Source organism: Thunnus maccoyii, chromosome 22 (assembly GCF_910596095.1).
Source record: "Thunnus maccoyii chromosome 22, fThuMac1.1, whole genome shotgun sequence".
NCBI lineage: Eukaryota > Metazoa > Chordata > Actinopteri > Scombriformes > Scombridae > Thunnus > Thunnus maccoyii.
This window is the reverse complement of record NC_056554.1, coordinates 14,771,190-14,788,690: the sequence shown is the minus strand read 5'-3', so window position 1 is coordinate 14,788,690 and position 17,501 is coordinate 14,771,190. Positions and strand designations below refer to the sequence as shown.

General features: G+C 43.0%; 1 protein-coding gene and 1 long non-coding RNA gene across 2 annotated transcripts in view; one reads left to right on the top strand and one right to left on the bottom strand.

Moving 5' to 3' along the window:
* Positions 1 to 2,493: 2,493 nt before the first annotated feature.
* Positions 2,494 to 3,560, bottom strand: LOC121889321. Its single transcript, XR_006093498.1, has 3 exons — positions 3,532 to 3,560; positions 3,332 to 3,440; positions 2,494 to 2,566 (listed from the first exon to the last, which is right to left on the bottom strand). It is a non-coding gene; the product is annotated as an uncharacterized LOC121889321 (long non-coding RNA).
* Positions 3,561 to 5,326: 1,766 nt separating this feature from the next.
* rbpjb (recombination signal binding protein for immunoglobulin kappa J region b) overlaps positions 5,327 to 17,501 on the top strand; it is a 47,552-nt gene continuing 35,377 nt past the window's right edge. Inside the window, exon 1 of the mRNA XM_042401274.1 lies at positions 5,327 to 5,526. Coding sequence (XP_042257208.1) covers positions 5,507 to 5,526 — 20 coding nt within the window. The 5' untranslated portion in view covers positions 5,327 to 5,506. The remainder of the gene's footprint in view (positions 5,527 to 17,501) is intronic.

The following is a 17,501-nucleotide window of genomic DNA, read 5'->3' as shown; positions in this document are numbered from 1 at the left end:
GCACAATCCCCAGCAGGATGATTTGAAAAGTGCTACGGTTGCAAAAGCTGACATCCCTCCCTTGGTAACAGAGGAACACGCTGATTTTTGGGTTTTGTATCTATGCGTGCTTGTTGTTTCTGCTGATAACCATCGCGCTAATGGATTTATGGGTCCTTGTGATTGTGTCATGCTTTGGAAGGCTTATAATCTAGCTGTGTTACAACAGTATGAACGGCTGTAAAAACGTACGTGAAGATGGATTGCTCTTCATTGTAAAGTGGGAGTGTTATCAGTTATCAGACAACCTGAGCGGATCATAAAGGCTCTCAGGAAAGCCATAAACTGACGGATTCTGTTTCTAAAGGTACACTCTACACAGCCACTGTGGTATAAGTCAATCATATCATATTGCTTATTTTCCAGTGTTGTGCACAGGCTCAGAGCTGCCAAATAGTGTGCCTTTGCGGGTTCTCACCCCACATACATTCTGGCAGCTTGAACTCACTGTGAACCGAACAGGTCCAGGAAAGGGGAAACGTCTCTTTCCTCATGCCCCTGATTCGCCTCTCTTTCAAAAGAGTAGGCTTGCAAAACAGGGGCTTAGTTCCCTTGACTGTCTGCAAACTTATCACCCTGTCATTTTTTTTTTTTTTTTTCCGTTTCTGTGATGTCTTTGGGATCTAATTGTAATGGCAGTCATGTGATAAAAGTTGGAGGCTTTGAGCAGAGGGCAAGAGGGGAGTAAAGGCGTGCCCCTCAGGGACCCGTCGTCCTCTCCATTTGTCAAACTGTCTGCCCTCTTCCACCCCTGGGTTTTCCCGTGTGGCCGGAGAGCAAGACAGACGGATATAACGGACAGACAGGGACGCCCTTCCCTCTGCTGTGAACTCAGACTCACACGAGCCAGATTTGATGAATTTGTGACTTTTAGTCTTGTGATGTTCAGCGATTTGGGGAGTGTGATATTATCAAGTTGCTGCGATTGATGCTTAGCTTCAGAGGCTGAGTTTGTGTACGCGCGAGTCGTACAAGGTGCCAGATTCTGATTTCCGGTCTATATCTATCTGGCACCCAACCGATCATGAACAAGTTTATCAGTCTGCCTGTTTAACATTTGACCCAGCGTCTCTCGACCTACCTTTCTCTGTCTGTCACTGGTTCTCACTTTGACTGTGCCTTAGTGCGTCTGCTCATTTCAGGAAGTTTCACCACCCTCGAGCTGTATCAAATGACTTTGAGTCAAAGAGCTGCTAATCAGGAAACTCGCACTGCACTTCCTTAATTGGCTCGCTTTCTCCTCGTTCTGTCTTCTCTCTTCAAATCTGCAGATAAAAATAATTTCCCCTCCCTTTTTTTTTTTTTTGTCTTTATAATTATAAGTGCTAGTAGTGCTTCAGCTTAGCGGGATAAGCTGGATGTGAAAATTGCCTGGACTACGGAACAAAACTTGTTAATTTCAGTGTCAGTTTTGCACTCAAATGAAAGAAATTATGAGACAGCGGTCAAAAAGTTGCTGCATTCGCTGACCCTTTTTTGTGTGGGATGACAAACAATACATGTGACAAATTGACACACGTATAGTTGACAGTATGTAGGGCAAAACCACAGATAACAGATGGGATGATCTACTGGTGAGTGGCGCTTCCACTGGGGATCTTTCTTTCTTTTCTATCTCAAATCTCTCTTTCCTTCTGAGCCATGAGCTTAAGCAGTCAAGTGAGTGGATTTATAGACCTGAGGCTTATGGCTTAGTCATGATTGCTTGAATTGGCTCGCTCTCTATCGAAATAAATGGCCTTACTCCTAATGAGAGAACAGGACATGGTGAAGGATTGAGAGAGCTTCAGAAACTCACTACACTGATTTAAATAAAAATGTTTTAACATTGTGTGTGTGTGTGTGGGTCTATTTTTTAATTGCTGATGAGCACATTTAAAAAAAAAAAATTTAGGGAAAAAGTGTGCGTTTTCAGAAGCAAGAGGCCTAAAAATGACAAAGTGAGCAACAACCTTGCAGTATGTGTATGAGTGACCTTTAAAGCATTTTATGGTTTCAACATCAGCAAAAAAAGTTCAAAGTTCAAATCCTGTTGTTGTTAAATTGCAAATACAGCTCCTCTAAATTTAAAAGTTAACATATCCTCAAAAACGTCTTCTTCTGCTTTTCTATTTCGCTCCCATTTTCTCTGAAAAGTACTTGCACTTGTGTCATCTCTACTCTCTCTCTCGCTCTCTTTTTTTTTTTTTGTGTTCAGCTGTAAAGTGATCTAAGTGTGCGGAAATCTCTTCTATCAGTTTGTGTTCAGCTGTAAAACATTTAAGGACGCTTTATGTTTCCCCATTCAACTCCGAATGTAACTGGAGGTTCTCCGCCGACTGTAAAAAAAACGAGAGAGAGAAAGGAAAAATGGTTGAGGGCAGGATGAGGTCCTCGTCTCTGTGTCTTCACAGTGCGGGCGGTGAGCCAGGCACACTCTCATGCAAAACCTCATCCCAGCAACTCTTTTCTCTTCCTTTTTTTTTTTTTCCTCCTCCCCATTTCTCTTTGGCAGAACAGTGAAGCTCCATAAAAATGAATTATGCATCTGAAAAATATGAAATTTATACAGATTTATACAATGTACACTGGGGGAGATTGCATCTGCTACTTTAAACAGAAAAGTGGTTTGATGTGGTTGTGCACTGACACTGATAGGTCATCTGTTGTGGACAGAGGTGGGTAAAAATGTTATTTGAAGCAGTTGAATTGCTTGATTTGTTCTTGATTTATATTTCCAGAAACTTTGGGGAAATATGCTTGTTTGCTTTCTTGCTGAGAGTTAGATGAGAAAAGTGATACCACTCTCATGTCTGTAAGCTAAATATGAAGCTGGAGCCAGCAGCCAGTTAGCTTAGCTTAGCGCAAATAGTGGAAACAGGGGGAAATAGCTAGCATGGCTCTATCCAAAGGTGACAAAATCCACCTATCAACAACTCTAATGCTCACTAATAAACACGTTATATCCTGTTTGTTTAATCCGTCCAAAAACCTAAGTGTAAAAACAACAATTTTCTTATGTGCTAGATTATTTCTTGGCCAGAACCAGCAACTTCCTGGAGGCAAGAGAGCGAAGAAGCATATTTCTTAAAAAATTTCAAACAATTTCTTAAACCAGTAAGTTCTACATATTTCAAGACAAAATGAAGGAATTAAGCTAGTCGTCAAAACTGCAAAACGTTCATTTTGTAGCAGTTATTTTTGGTCTTTTACATCCAGCCAACAGCCTGTTTTGTTCCTTACAAAACAGCCACAGGCGGATCACACACACACACACACACACAACATCTAACAAATGAGAGCATTGACTTACCATCAGTGTGGTCTCAAAGCCTTCACTTTTTCTTTGAAGTCGGGAAAAAAACTCCCACTAGAAGTCACTTGTAAGGTGAACAAAGATGCCAAACAGATTTAAATGAAAGCTGTAAGAGACAACAACACACAGGAGTTTGGAGACCTACATGAAGGTTTACGGCTCTCTGACCCCTCCCAGATGAATAAGAATGACCTGACCTGTTTGTTGGGGGGGTGGTGGTGGTGGTCTGGGGGGGGGGGGGGGGATATAACACGCAAACCTTTGGAAATGCACTTTAGCTGGGGGAGAAACCAAAAGAGACGCAAACAGAAAAAGCTAATAAAGCCTATGCCACAATTCCAAGCATGATCATTTTAAATAATGGCCTCCCTTGTACTTTCACTGAGATTTGGGCTGTGAGGAGGGTGGTCATGGGACTCCCCAATGTGATGGCAATGCACTAATCTGCCCTGTATGGGTCATTCACATGTGTTCACACCATTGTTTCCACATTCTAAACAGGAACTGCAATGTTACCCAAGGGAATAGTAGATTTGGTGTGCAAAAAACCCTCCATTTATTCCTCATCTTACTTAAAGGATAGGTTCACAATTTTTCAAGTCTGTCTTAAAACTGCCATAATCATTCCTCTTGTTCATACTGGCCATTAAACGATCCCTTCATAATGCATTTACAGTGTAAGTGATTAGGGACAAAATCCACAAGCACCACAAGCTTCAGTCGTCCAAATTAGTCAAATCTTCAGCATTACAGTCTCATATAAGCTTCAGATAAACTTTTAAGCACAAAATGACACAAAATGGCTTTTGGTCCCCATCATTTTACATTGAAAGTGCATTTGAAGGGGATTTTTTTAATAGCCAGTATGAACAGAGGGAAAGTTTATAGAGAGGAAAGTGTTTAGTGTTCATATTAGCAACGGATATGAGATTAAATTTGTGTCAAAATAATTGCACAAAATCTCCTAAGAATCAAACAAATAAAAAGTGATTTCTTACTTGCTTTCACTTTTCAGTTTTGTTGCTGAATTTTTCAGTTTCTGATACAAAGCTCTTATGTGGGCGGGTGTTACAGGGCTGCATCTGCATTGACAAATTACTTTTGAGGAGACAGGTCAATGGTTCAAAGTGTAACAAGTGGTGCTACTTAAATTATTTCCCCCCACCAACATGTTTCTGGCAAATGGCACTCTTAATAGAAGAAACTGAAAAATTTTGAACTGAAACTGAAAAATGCAGTAGCAAAACTGAGAAAAGTAAACTGCAAAAGAGAAACCCTGATCAGTGACAGAAAAGTGAGAATACTGTAAGCAAATGTAGTGCTCTAGTATAGTTTTGTAGTAAGTTTTGCCTTTGATATCTTTTTTTTTTGGTTTCAATTCATTTTTTAATTACTTTCAATTAAACTGTTCTTGTTTGATCCTTATGAGACTTTGTCCAAACTATTATGACACAAATCTAATCCCATAACCGGACTATTGTTTTAAGACAGACTTGAAAAACTTGTGAACCTATTCTTTAAAGTCAGCGTGGCCTTGCAGTCTCATCACTTCTCACGCTTGCTGTCTGTATACTGGGGCTTATTATGACATTAAAATGATATTTTGGCTGTAAGTACATGCAGCTGTTCATGTTAAATGCTGCAGACTCTACTACAAAATCTGTGTGAGCCTGGGAAAACTAGCGCTTTTTTCTCCCCCCACCCAAACCGATCGCTGCTGTAATTTATTACCCGGTAAACACGTGGGAATAGTATTTCAGTGCCACAAGATAAACAACTACTCCACTTCACGCATGTCTCGCGAGAGGGGACGCTCCCTCTGTGCTCGCCTATTGTGAGAGTTTTCCAATCCTCGCGTGATTTCGGAAGTTTCCCACGCCTGTTGTTGTGGCGTCTGCCCTTTTTCGCTCACTCTCTCTCTCTCTCTCTCTGTGTGTGTGTATGTGTATGTGTGTGTGTTGCTGCTACCCTCCGCCTCCCCCCCTTTTTTTTCTCTCTCTCTCTCTCTCTCTCTCTCTTTCTTCCTCACCCACCCCCTTTCTCTCCGTCTCCCTCGTCCCTTAACTTACACCTCCAGTCTGCTTCTGTTGTCTCGGCGGATTGTTGGGGCTTGTGGGGGAAGAAGAGAAAGGATATCGCGAGTATTGGAGTTTTGGTGAGAGTTTGTGGAAGATGGCGCCTGTTGTGACAGGGTGAGTCTGAGATTCAGGGGGGTGCTGGCGGTTGGGGAGCGGAGTTCAAGAGAATACAAGTTATTACTATGAAAATGCTTCATTTTAGTCCGTGTGCTTTTGCTTGGGCACACTGCGCTGTTGTGGTTTAGTCGCTAGAAGTCGCTTCTTTGTTCAAATGTGTTTGCGTGCGAGTGTTTTTTTTCCCCTTTGCCCAGTAAACGTTACTTGCCTGAGCTGACTGTTGCTGCGGTGTTTGGTGAGCTAGCTCCGGCTAAGCGATACTTCACCCTCGGTGGTCTTTTTTTTCCCCCAGACAACGGCTAGCTGTTAGCGAGCACAGTGCTAAACATAACAATGTACTGTTGATATCCAGCGTGTTTTTCTCCGGCTGGAAGCACTCATATAAATTCCTGGTGCTCCCCATCTAGCCGGGAAGCACGTTTACGAATTGGGATTCACGACTTAACACAGCTAGCTGTCCGATAATGGACGCCAGCTAACGTTAGCGATATCTGACTCAAACACGTTGCGGCTTTGTATCATTTTGCCAGTGTTTTTAAAGAAAAAAACCTTCCCCGCATTTGCTGACGCCGGGAGTGCTCGGTGTAAATATTTAAGAGTAACGTTATAGCCACCACATACAGCGAATAGCGTGTACGTTTATGACTACAGCTCTCTAAAGTAGACGACAGAGCAGTTATAGTAGTATTTACTACACGAAGTGTTATCTGAAGCTAAACCCTATAAGCAGATTGCTAATGAGAAACCTCATCCTAACACTGGTTATCCATAGATGTGGAGTGCCCTAAATTCACCGATAAACACCCACAGCCATGTGTGCTTTAACCCTATCATCACTGAAAAAAAATGATATAAGTTAAATCTTAAAATCTGCCCGAGTCATTGATTTAGTTTCTCATTCTCCACCTAATGACTGTGACATTTTCCCCTCTGAAAAACTTGAACAAGTCTTCCCTCATGAGCTCTAAATATGAGATAACTAGCTGCAGAAATACTTTTTTCTCCCAGTGAGTCAAATTTAATGTTTTTTTTTTTTATTATCTGTGAGATCGTTACATTTTCTCAATTTAAAAAGAGTTCATTATGCTCTGAGCTTGTTCAGTAATTGCCACTAGATAATGCATCTGTGATAACTATGTCAGCCAGGGCTTTTAATGGGAAATTGGGCTTTGTTAACATTTCCAAGCTGTCTGTTGAATTGATAGGTAGAAAATGTCTAGAATATATTTCCTCATGAAGCAGAGCAGTGCTGCTTTGTTTTGTTAGTCAATGGCATGTGTAATGTGATCATATTTTTCAACATAAATAGGCTACATCTGGGCACATTGCTGCGTTTGTGTGAGCCGATTGTCTTTTCTGCTAGGGTCTGTCCGAGGAGTAAAATCTGATTAAAGTTATTTCCCTGCACATTAGCTAGACACAAACCTATTTTTTGCACTGCTGAGGCAATAATCCCCACAGACAGCTCAGTGGGTGACAGACATTTGCTGGGCTTGTTGGAGGTGTGTGTGTGTGTGGTGGATTGGGAGGGGAGGGGGAGGGAGGGAGGAGGGGGTGCATGTTCATTTGGGGCTTTCCAGCAGACCTGAACTGATTTCAGTTGGGGGGGTGTAGGGGGAGGAGGCAGAGGGAGGGAGCAAGCAAGAGGGCATGCGGGTCAGGTCTGGGTGGCTGGCCACCTGTCCAGATGATATCTCTAGATGTGTGTGTGTGTGTGTGTGTTTCTGTGAGCTGGGAGTGGGGGTCAGAGTGTAAGAGGAAGATGGGGTGGGTGCGTGACTTGTGTGAGAGAGGTTTAACAGAAAATTAAAGTGCCATAAGGGGTCTCTTTTAGCTGATGGCCATGTTCACAGTAACGGTCGGAGGCATCACAGAGCCTGACCACAGCCCGCTGCCCCCACATACTGTTTGAATGGTTCTGGCTTTACACAGGGAGGGGCTCCACCACCACGGGCTTGTTAATGGTATTATGACTCTTCTAACAGAATTACAGAGAGGCTGTAGTTGGCTGCGTCTGTCTTTTTGAATTGAAAGTTGTCGCGTATATTGAAACTTAACTGTCAGCGTCACTAAAGTTGTATTTTCCTAGATTTTTAGGGTTTTGCTGTAGGCCATATTTTTAGTCTGGGTCGCATCTTGTCATTTGTCTTCTTCCTAAATTAGTTTTTCTGCTTGAAAGCTACTTATTATCAAACATTAGACGATCATTTAAGTGTGTGTTCTGTGTCTGTAGTGTTTGATATTGGACGTGCGTGCTTGCGGGTTGCAGTTACTAATTAATCTGACAATTCATAATAAACGTTTGCTTTTGTGAAGCGCTGTATTCAAGTGTGTAGACCTTTCCGTTCAGTGTATAACTCCTGTTATTGCCAAAGAGCTACAGCTCTGTAGCACGGACCAGAAAAGACGTCACGGCTGTGATACACAATCCAAAATCAATATTTTAAATATAAAACACTCACTCCCTGTAAACTGTTAAGGTGGCTGTGAAGAGTTTGTAGTTTGCTCAGTCGCGAGGAAGGGCAGCTGCAGTTAGATTGGATTCATGTTAGTTCGAGCTGATATCATGGCATATTAAGATGTAAATATTAAAGCGGCCTTTGCTTAGGTTTCCTTGCAACACACTGCTAGCAGCCTGGCCTTGCTTCAGTAATGTTAACCCTGTCAAGTGCAGCAGATCACAAGCGAGCATTTTCTTTTCCAGCTGCAATATTGTAGAAACTCTGCACGGTGAATAGACGATTTTAAAGGGTATTTGTTTGCTTTTAACGCCTACTTTAGGTCCATGAATAAATGATGTATTGACTATAAATGATCACAACTAAATTAGCATGCAAAATAAAAATGGATGGTATATATTAGCCACAAAACACACAGCTACCTCTTCTGATATAGCACGGTCTTATACGGAAATGTAGGTTGCCACAATAACACAAATCCTCCTGTCCTTAATGTAGGTTAGGAGTAAAAAAAACTGGTGTTGCTTTCATAATCTTCCCTGTCAGAGAAACGGGGTGTGATAGCTGAAAGAGCAGCACTGTTCACCTAAGATGATAAAAGCATGAATCACTTATTTCAACACTGCTCTGCCTTTGCTGTGCCCCTGGGGGACGGGATTCCATTTAGCTCACCCCCCTCCGTCCCACTGCCAAAAAAAAAAAAAAAAAAAAAAGAATGATCGAGTCTTTCAGGCCAAAAGCCAAACGTCTCTGTGCTGGTGTAATGATAGCACTGAGCCTTTCTTTGAGTCACAAACCGTGCGTTCTTGTGTTTGTTAGCATGAGCGTGCGGTTCGAGCTCCGAGGCAGCGCTGATGCGAGCACCTTGACATAACAGTGTGTTTATATGTGTGTGTGTGTATGTGTGTGCACGTGCATCCACTCCCCAGGGTCCTCTCCTCTTCCCTGCTTCCCTTTATGAAAGGAGAGGTTCAGAGAGAGCAGCAGATGTCGAAGCGCTGACCTTTATGGTGGCAGAGGCTCGGGCTAGAGTTAAAAGACATGCCGGGTCGCCCCCCCCTTCACTCCCTCCTCCACCCCCCCACCCCCCTCCTCTGCCCCACAAAGCAGCAGCCCCATGTCCACCCACATACACACACTCTGCTACCTTTGCCGCAGCACTGACGGATAGGTTAACGACGGAGAGGATACAAGCTACCTGATCTGTGTGTCACCTCAGGATCCTGCAGCTTCCAAAGCTGCCCTATATCCACCCAGAGCTGTGAAAATCTTCAAAGTGTGTGGTGTGCGTGGGGGGTTACACGCCAGGGGGGGAGCTGTACAGAAGTCACAGGCAAAACACCAAGGCAAATGTGCCACCGCCAGACATCTTGAGGGGGATTTATTCTCATGCGTACAGTAGCCTATTGTTTTGGAAGTTCATGCATATCCATTACTTCACATGATTGAAATATCCCCCGAAGCCTATAGTTTCATTCAGGGTTCAGATTCAACTTGTTTGGTCGAGCAATGATGGGCCTCTTAAAGTACCACACGCCCTCGTTGACTCAGTGTCTTCATTCTCTTGTTTCCTTACCCAGTCTGTTTGTGTCTGTCTGTCTCAGGGGAACAACCACAGGAGACACCCAGGGGGATAGAAATGCATATTTTTGCGTAATTTGGCCCTGGACTGCCGCCAGCTTGGCGCTCCTTGTTCTTGGTCCTCTGCCACGTGCTAAAATGTGCACAAACCAGATATACCATCATAATATGTCCCTGTATTTGTACTTTTCATCCTGCCTTGTTCATAGCAAGTGGCACCCTGTAGCGCATTAGAGGGACCTTTTTTTTTTCATGTAGGTGTGAGGTTGGGGAGGGGGCTCGCAATGGCTAATTTCTCCCAGCCCTGGGGCCTGATAAGGGGGTTAGATTTCTCACACAAAAGTCACGACAAGGGGGGGCATTTATTTACTTGTGCAAGGCTTGGAATGCATTAGTCTGAGCTCATACTTTTTTTTTTTTTTTTTTTTTTTTTTTTTTTTTAAATCTCTGGTTCTTCCAAAAATCTTGCTGCTGTTTGCTCGGAGAGGATGGGACGGAACATTCTGATGTAAATCTAAAGCCAGTGTGGTTTTGAAAACAGCCCTGGCGTCATGTTTGATAGAGGCCCAAGTCCTCTTGGTGTTGTTGTTGGCTTTGCTGCTTCGCTAAGGCAGGCGAGCAGACAGCAGAGACAGAAAGCTAACATGAGGCATAATGCGACAGGCGGGTGGAAGTACGTACCTCTCCGCTGACTCTTGTTTTGGAGCGGCTCGTTGTCTTCCTCACATTCACTCTCCTCTTCCAAGAGAATTTCCTCAACCCCAGCGTTCGCCTTTCCCTGCCCCCTGTTCTTTTGCTGTTTTTAGTGATTACAGTTTCGCCAAGGGAACGGTGGCTTCTACTGTGTCAGCAGTTTTTGCCCCCGCTGTCCCTTCACATTCAGGATGTTTCATTCAGAAAACATGAACTGAATCCCCCTATATGACTCCTGTTTGTTTTCATTCAGCTTTTATTGAGCAAAATCTTACCTCCCGGGACAGAGCAATTGAAATTTAGAGGAAGAAAATATCAAACTGAAAAGTACTGACATTTGTGTGTTTGTTCCTTTCCTCTTTTGTTTTTTGTCATGGGGAAAAAAAATTTTTTTACTCCATAGAGATTTCAAAGTTGTCTTTTTAATAGGACAGGAACGTGTCATGCCAAGGCCTTTGATAAGACAAAAATATGCTGCTCTAAGCTTCCAGGAGAATACACCAGGCTTAGAGAGAAAAAGCTTTATATTTTCTTATCCTATTGGCCTAGATAATTGCTTGTTATTCTCAGCCGTGCTCGTGAAGGTTCAGAAGCATTGTTTAAGTGCCTCGCTGTTGTCAGAACGCTCTGTCTGTTCTCCAACAACCACACTAGGCAGGCTCATCCAATCTGAGGAAGGTTACAAATATACACAGGATCTCCCCGTGTCGGGAAAGCCCCTAACGACGCCGCCTCCCACCGCTGTAAGCAACTGCCACTATTACTGTGTTAGATAAGAAGGGTGTGGCAAGCGGTAAAGCCAGCCTGTAGTACCCTTCCTGAAAGAGCTGTTGTTGTAGCCTTGGGACTGTTAGTGTCATCATATAAAATCTGCTGATAGCCAGAGAGCAGTAAATGGCTCACGGCTCTGATGAAAACTCTGCTGTTGATTGATCCTTTTCTTTTAAGCCTTTGAATTGACATTTTTACAGAGATATCCGATTGACTTTGCAAGAACTAAGAATATCAGAGCAGGTTTAGATATAAGACTCTCGTTTTTTTGATTTTATATCTGCCAGATTTTGTGTAATTGGACTTATTTTGGAGCCAAGTTGTACCATTATTGTAACAATATGCTCAAAACCAACCAGTGCATTACATCCAGCGTGTAACTGTCACATTTCTTAAGCCCAAGAGCCTTATTTCAGCCTGTGATTTCTGCAAGCCAGCCTTCAGGGACACCACTGCTGGTGTTAGCTTAGGCAAGTGATGGCAGCTCGGGGAGATGAGCAACCTGCATTCCCCTACTGCAAGAGAAGGGAAAGAGCAAGAAGGGCACAAAAAGGAGTTATCAAGTGTCAAGGAAAATACTCAAGGAGAGAGAGAGTTATATATAGGGATATAGTGTGAAAAACGCCTGCAGTTGTTCCCGATGTTCTCTGTGTCTCTGGGGTGCAGCTACAAAATCCCGGCACCAGCGCCATCATTTGACGTGTATAGTGACGTAAAGAAAAACTACAGGCTATGGCAGCTTGGATTTCTAGTCTCCACCTCTGGGTAGCCAGGGGGCACGCGCTACATGCTGCTAAAAAAAAAACTTCCTGGTTCTCTTTGCTTGTATTGTAAACTAGCTAACATCGAAAATGGCATCCCAAAATACGAGTGCAGAGGATGTTATGGACGAGGATACGTTTACAGTGTTCCGGCCGACTTGGATATTCAACCGTATTGATTCGAGCCACAGTGGGTTCGGGCGTCAGAAGCTCACGCACAATGCATCCTGGTACATGTAGGCACCGCCTGCACGGCTCAGCGAGCAGGACAACTCTGCTTTTCTCGGTCAATATAGCACACACCGATGGAATTTATTGCTTCAATTGACTATATTTACCATCAACACCGATTGGACATCCACATAAAATGTGGGCGAAACTTCCCTTTAACTAAGGCTGCTGGAGAGTTTTAGCAAAGAATCCGCTTGGTGGCATTCCTGTGGCCGTTGACGTCAGGAGGTTTTGGCCTTTGCTTAGAATCACAATGAAGTAATAGACGTGTCATTTTGTGGAACCATCTATTGATTGTGGTCGAAGAAACAATGCTCTTTTTTTTTTTTCTCGAAGAGAGGGTTGTCCGTGTTGTGGTCGATCGTCTTGCACTTGTGGCTACAGTTTGATGTTCTCTACCGTTGCCATCATTTTGGAAGCACTGCTGAGGAATGTTTGTGAGGTTTCACATGAGCTCATGGAAGGAAAATAACTTGTTTTTTTTTTTTTTTCTTTAATATATCCACTGGTTTATCCTAAAAAAGTCACTAGCGAAGTTACTCTATTTATCACCCTACTGAAATTTATTAGAATTGGACCTCAAATATTCTAACCTCAACCCCAACTTGCCAAAGTGTCTGGGAGACAAATAAACCAGGCTTTGCTTACATTTACCAGCAGTCAACTAGGGTTTATTATTCACCACTGTGCTAGAGAAATTGACATGTTCCACTTTATTTTAAAACATAATTGTATGAATAAAACAGTTCCCCCTAGCTTTTTTTTGCGTTTCAAGACAAATCAGTGCAAGAGTGGGTAAGATTTAGGAAACCGCCTGTTGCCGTTCATCACGTTAATAACTGAGTAGACTATTTTAGAAGGATGGCATGTTTTGAAGAGGAACAAGTAGCAGGAACAACAGTCCCCTTCCCCATCACGACAACACCACTGAAACCAGACAGCAGTCTTGAGCTGACAAAGTCATTGCTAAACTGCACGCATGCACACACACACACACACACACACACACATACATACACAAGCGTGCCGCGGTCTCTACATTTGGTTTGGTTTGCTGAGGATCATCTCACAGCATGTGGGCTAAAGGTCATGTCTCACTCTCTCTCTCCCTTTCTGCCAGGAATTCTATTTTTTTCTCTTGTTGCAGCACAGTCAGTCCTTTGGGTGGTTTTGAGGCAAGGGCAGGGCAAGATGGTGGTTAGTTTTTTTGCCCGAGCTGATGGATGTCCAGAGAGTGCTGTGCTTAATTTTGGAGAGCCTCATTTTACAATTAAGGCATGTACGCTGGATCAATACGACCGCATTGTTGTGGAGTTGAAACGATTATTCGGTCAGCAGAAATTTTTACTGGCAACTGTTTTTGATGATTGACCAATTGTTTCAATATCGTTTTCCAAACACTGTGACACAATGTGAGGATTTGCTGCTTTTTCTTTTGTTTTAGATGTAAACTGAACATCCTCGGGTTTTGGACTATTAATCGGACAAAACAAGACAGTTAAAGTAGGGCTGTAACAAACAGTTATTTTCATTAATCTGTCGATTCTGTCAATACAGTGGTGAAAAATGTCAATCACTGTTTCCTAAAGCTCAAGGTGACGTCCTCAAATGTCGTCTTTTGTCCTGAACAGCAGTCCACAACTCAAAGATATTTAGTTTACTATCACAGAAGACTAAATAAACAAGAAAATATTCACATTTTAGAAGCTGGAATCAGAGAATTTTGATTTTCAAAATAGTTGGCAGTTCATTTTCTGTCAATCTACTAATCAATTATCATTGCAGCTCTAAATTTGAAGATGAGCTCTGAAAAAGTGCATGTACGTTTTTCATAGGCTACATGACAAGTCAATTAATCAAGAAAATAATCAGCAGATAAACGTATAATGAAAATAATCCTTAATTGCGGCCCTACATTGTTAATCAGCGTATGTATTACAACCAGGCAAGATATTAAAATTTCATGTCACAATTTCCTTGGCAAACTGAACTTCTATATACATTTGTAATTCAACCCCTCGGTGTTACCGGATTTGCTGATGTGCAGACCGAGCCTGTGATGTTTGAGGAAAGTAACTTCAACCACAAGGCCAACCCCCTCTGTTTATATTATGAGGGGAAATCTCAAAAAGACTCGCGTAATATTCAACCGGCTGTATGTTATGAAGCACCTGGCTGCTCAGGTTGTCAACTGGCTTCAGAGAGGAAGGCGGACACTTCAGGGTTGTGTTTAGTTTTGGGGTAATCAAGGCTCGAATAATACAAGAACTGTTTGTCTGGTAGTGTGATAAATGCCCGGTGAGATAAATGAGAATGAAATCCAGTAAGGAGCTACAGGGTGGCATAGTTAGTAGAGAAGACCGGCTTTCAACAAGAAGACCCGTGATGGTAAGCATCTGCCTCGCTGAAACACTGGAACGATAAAACCCTTACAATGTTAAATAGTGTCTAAAATACATTTCTCAAGGCAACATATCTCTTTTTAACTTGTGCATACTGGTTTTACTACACAGATAGTTCAGAATGTCCCACAAAAGACTCGTGTGTTATACCAAACCTAACATAGTCCAATAGGAATTATCTGTAATCTACCCTCAACTGTGCAGACACGGTATGTTTTTTTTTTTTATGAATCTTGAACGTTGCGTTGACTCGCACTACACGCTTTAATTGCCCGTTTCTGCCGGCCAAATTGTACAACTTCCATGTTCACACTGTGCGGATTCACTGGTAAGGACATGCCAGATGTCCATCTGATCATCCATCAGCTAGATTTTGGCAATTAATCAGGAGTCAAGATCCCCTCCACCCCACCCCCCCCCACACTCTGCTCAAACTGCAGCTGATTTGGCAGAAATTGGTTCTAAAAAGAGTCAGGGGATAAAATTTGGGGCTAAAATCAGGCTCAGTCTGCACAGTGTCTGCCCAGTATTACGAGCATTTGTGGCTAAAATGCACTGCAGGCCAAAGTGTTCAATCAAGCTGCATTTAGTTTGAGTTTGAGCCATGATTGGCTAGTAATTCAACAGAGAATAAAAGGAATACAACGCTATTCTTGCAGCAACACGAGTCAAATCATCTGAATTGAACTTCAGAAGACAAAAGCTTTTTTGTTTCTTTCAAATCGGAGTCAAAGGTGGCCGACGCTTCGACTCGTCGTCTCTGCAACGTGTTTGAGAATGTCTGCACATAAAGTTTAAAGCCTCAAGTTTTGCAGTCAGAGGTTTTTATCATATCCTACATCACAACCACTACCTGCCCCATCGTCGTTCTGCACGAGAGCACGAGCTACAGTAGTGTTGCTTGCGGTCGATCTCGACTCCTCGCAATCCTTTTCCCCCTGGGTTCCTTCTCGTTCCAACAGTGAGTCATCAGCTCAGCAGAGAGTGAGAAAGGGGGGGAGAGGGGGGGAGCGGGAAAGGGTGGTTTATTCAGGGTTCAAGGCTCCCATGCCTCGTCCCCCTCTCTTTTCTTTCCTGACAGTTTCCCCCAAGCACATGACCCGTCTCAACCCCAAAAACCCAGCTGTTCTATGTGGGTCTTTGGCTGCAGTCACACTTGTCACTTCGGTGCAGTTTTTTGGATCATGAATGTCTAATTTTGTTGCGTGTCCGCGCATTTGGCCTGAAAATTTTCTGCTCTGCGTCTCCTGCGGCTGTATTTACTTGAAATCACTTTGTCCTGTTCTTTATTCCCGTCTTTCAAGTGCGAGTGAGCAGACATGCAATCAGTGAACTTGTCATGACAGAGTTGTTCAAAAGCTTTGTCTTTTCCACCAGGTTCTTCCGCACCCATTATTTTGTCTGATTTGTCCCAAATTAAATGTTGTGGTTGGATTGTGACCTGATTATATACACTTTCAGTCGAACACAAACTTACCATTTCCATTTCTTTGTTTGAACAGATGTGTTTTAACTGCACCCGTTACAAGACTGGATAGCGAAAGTAATGTTGAATTTATTCTAGCTGAATAAGAGAGAAAGTAGAAAGCAAAATCCAAACATTCGTTGTAGGCTTTTAATTTTACTTTTATTGAAGAATAAATTGAACAGGACATCAAAAAAGGTTGTTTTTTTTCCTCTTTTACTCGCCATAGTTGCAGGTGAAGAAGACAAATTAAAGTGGAAAATTTCACTCACACTTAAACCAGACAGCTGGGGGGGGTTTTTTGGGCTATATTTGGTATTTGACTATCTTCGGGAAGAGGTTTTGCTGTCTGTCTCTATTGCTTGCCTGAGGTGTGATATTGCAGAGTTGCACAGCTCTTGTGTTTCCTCTATCACCCGTCTGCTTGAACAGAAAACAGCAAGCCCACTCATGTTTTTTTGTCTGAAAATGCACTTCTAGAAAAAACCTCTCCAGCTTTATCAGTTTTATTTATTTATTTATTTTTCATTCACAAGCCAGAGCTCGATTTCTATCACACCACGGTGAAGAGATTTCACCTCGTGTTGAGTAACACCAGCTTCAATTTTTGAAAAAATTGAGGCTGAATTAGTTCAGTTACGACCTCCATTGTAGCTCCACTGAGACTGGTTAGAGGTGTCAGACTGTATCAGTTCAGGACACCTGTTATCTGAGGACTGGATGGAGCCAGGTGGCAGGCCAGTATAGAGAAAACAGAGTGAGAGCTGCGGGATTCACAAAGCAGACTTCATTAAAGATAGAACAAGCATCAAGAGAGTGTGTATGTGTGTGTGTGTGTGTGTGTGTGTGGGATGTCAGACAGTCCAGAGCTCTGTTTCCCAAAAGCACTTTAAGGCTAAGATGATCTTAGTCCCATTGTAAGTCCATGGGCTAAGATCATCTTAGCCTTAAGATGCTTTTGGAGAAACAGAGCCCAGGTTGGCTCCACAGCACGCACTGGAAATTTCATTACTTTGTGTTCACTAAATTTCAGGACATATTATATGTGCACGAGTAATGGAGTATGTATTTGCTCAGTATGTTCCAGCCTCTGCGCCAGATTAGACTCGTTAATGTGTACAGTTGGTGTGCAAGCGAGTGTACGTCTAGATGTCTTATTGATTGTGTGCCAGGCCAAGACGAGTTTTAAAAAGTCTGTCCAGAGTGCACCATATGGAGCATTGATGTTGGAGAGTGCGGTCAAGAGGGAGAGAGATGGAGGGAAGGAAAATGAAGGAAAGGAGGGAGGGAGGACGAGGAGGCCTTTTCTTTGGCTTTTCTGCCTCTGTCATTAAGCTCTCCCATGTCAAAGACAGATGGAGCTGGTGCCTTGTGTGCATGTGTGTGCGTGTGTGTGTGTGTGTGTGTGTATATATACGCGTATGCAAGCACTTGCAAGTGCAGACTGATGTGACCCACCCAGCTCAACACACATACACACACACACACATGCACACTATTGAGCCCTGCCCTTGATTCTGCCCCCAGCGGGGCATCTCAGGGCAGCTACCAGACTTCTGCCATCTGCAGTCAGTCAGCCTCGAGGGTCGGACGTAGCACTGAGTATCAC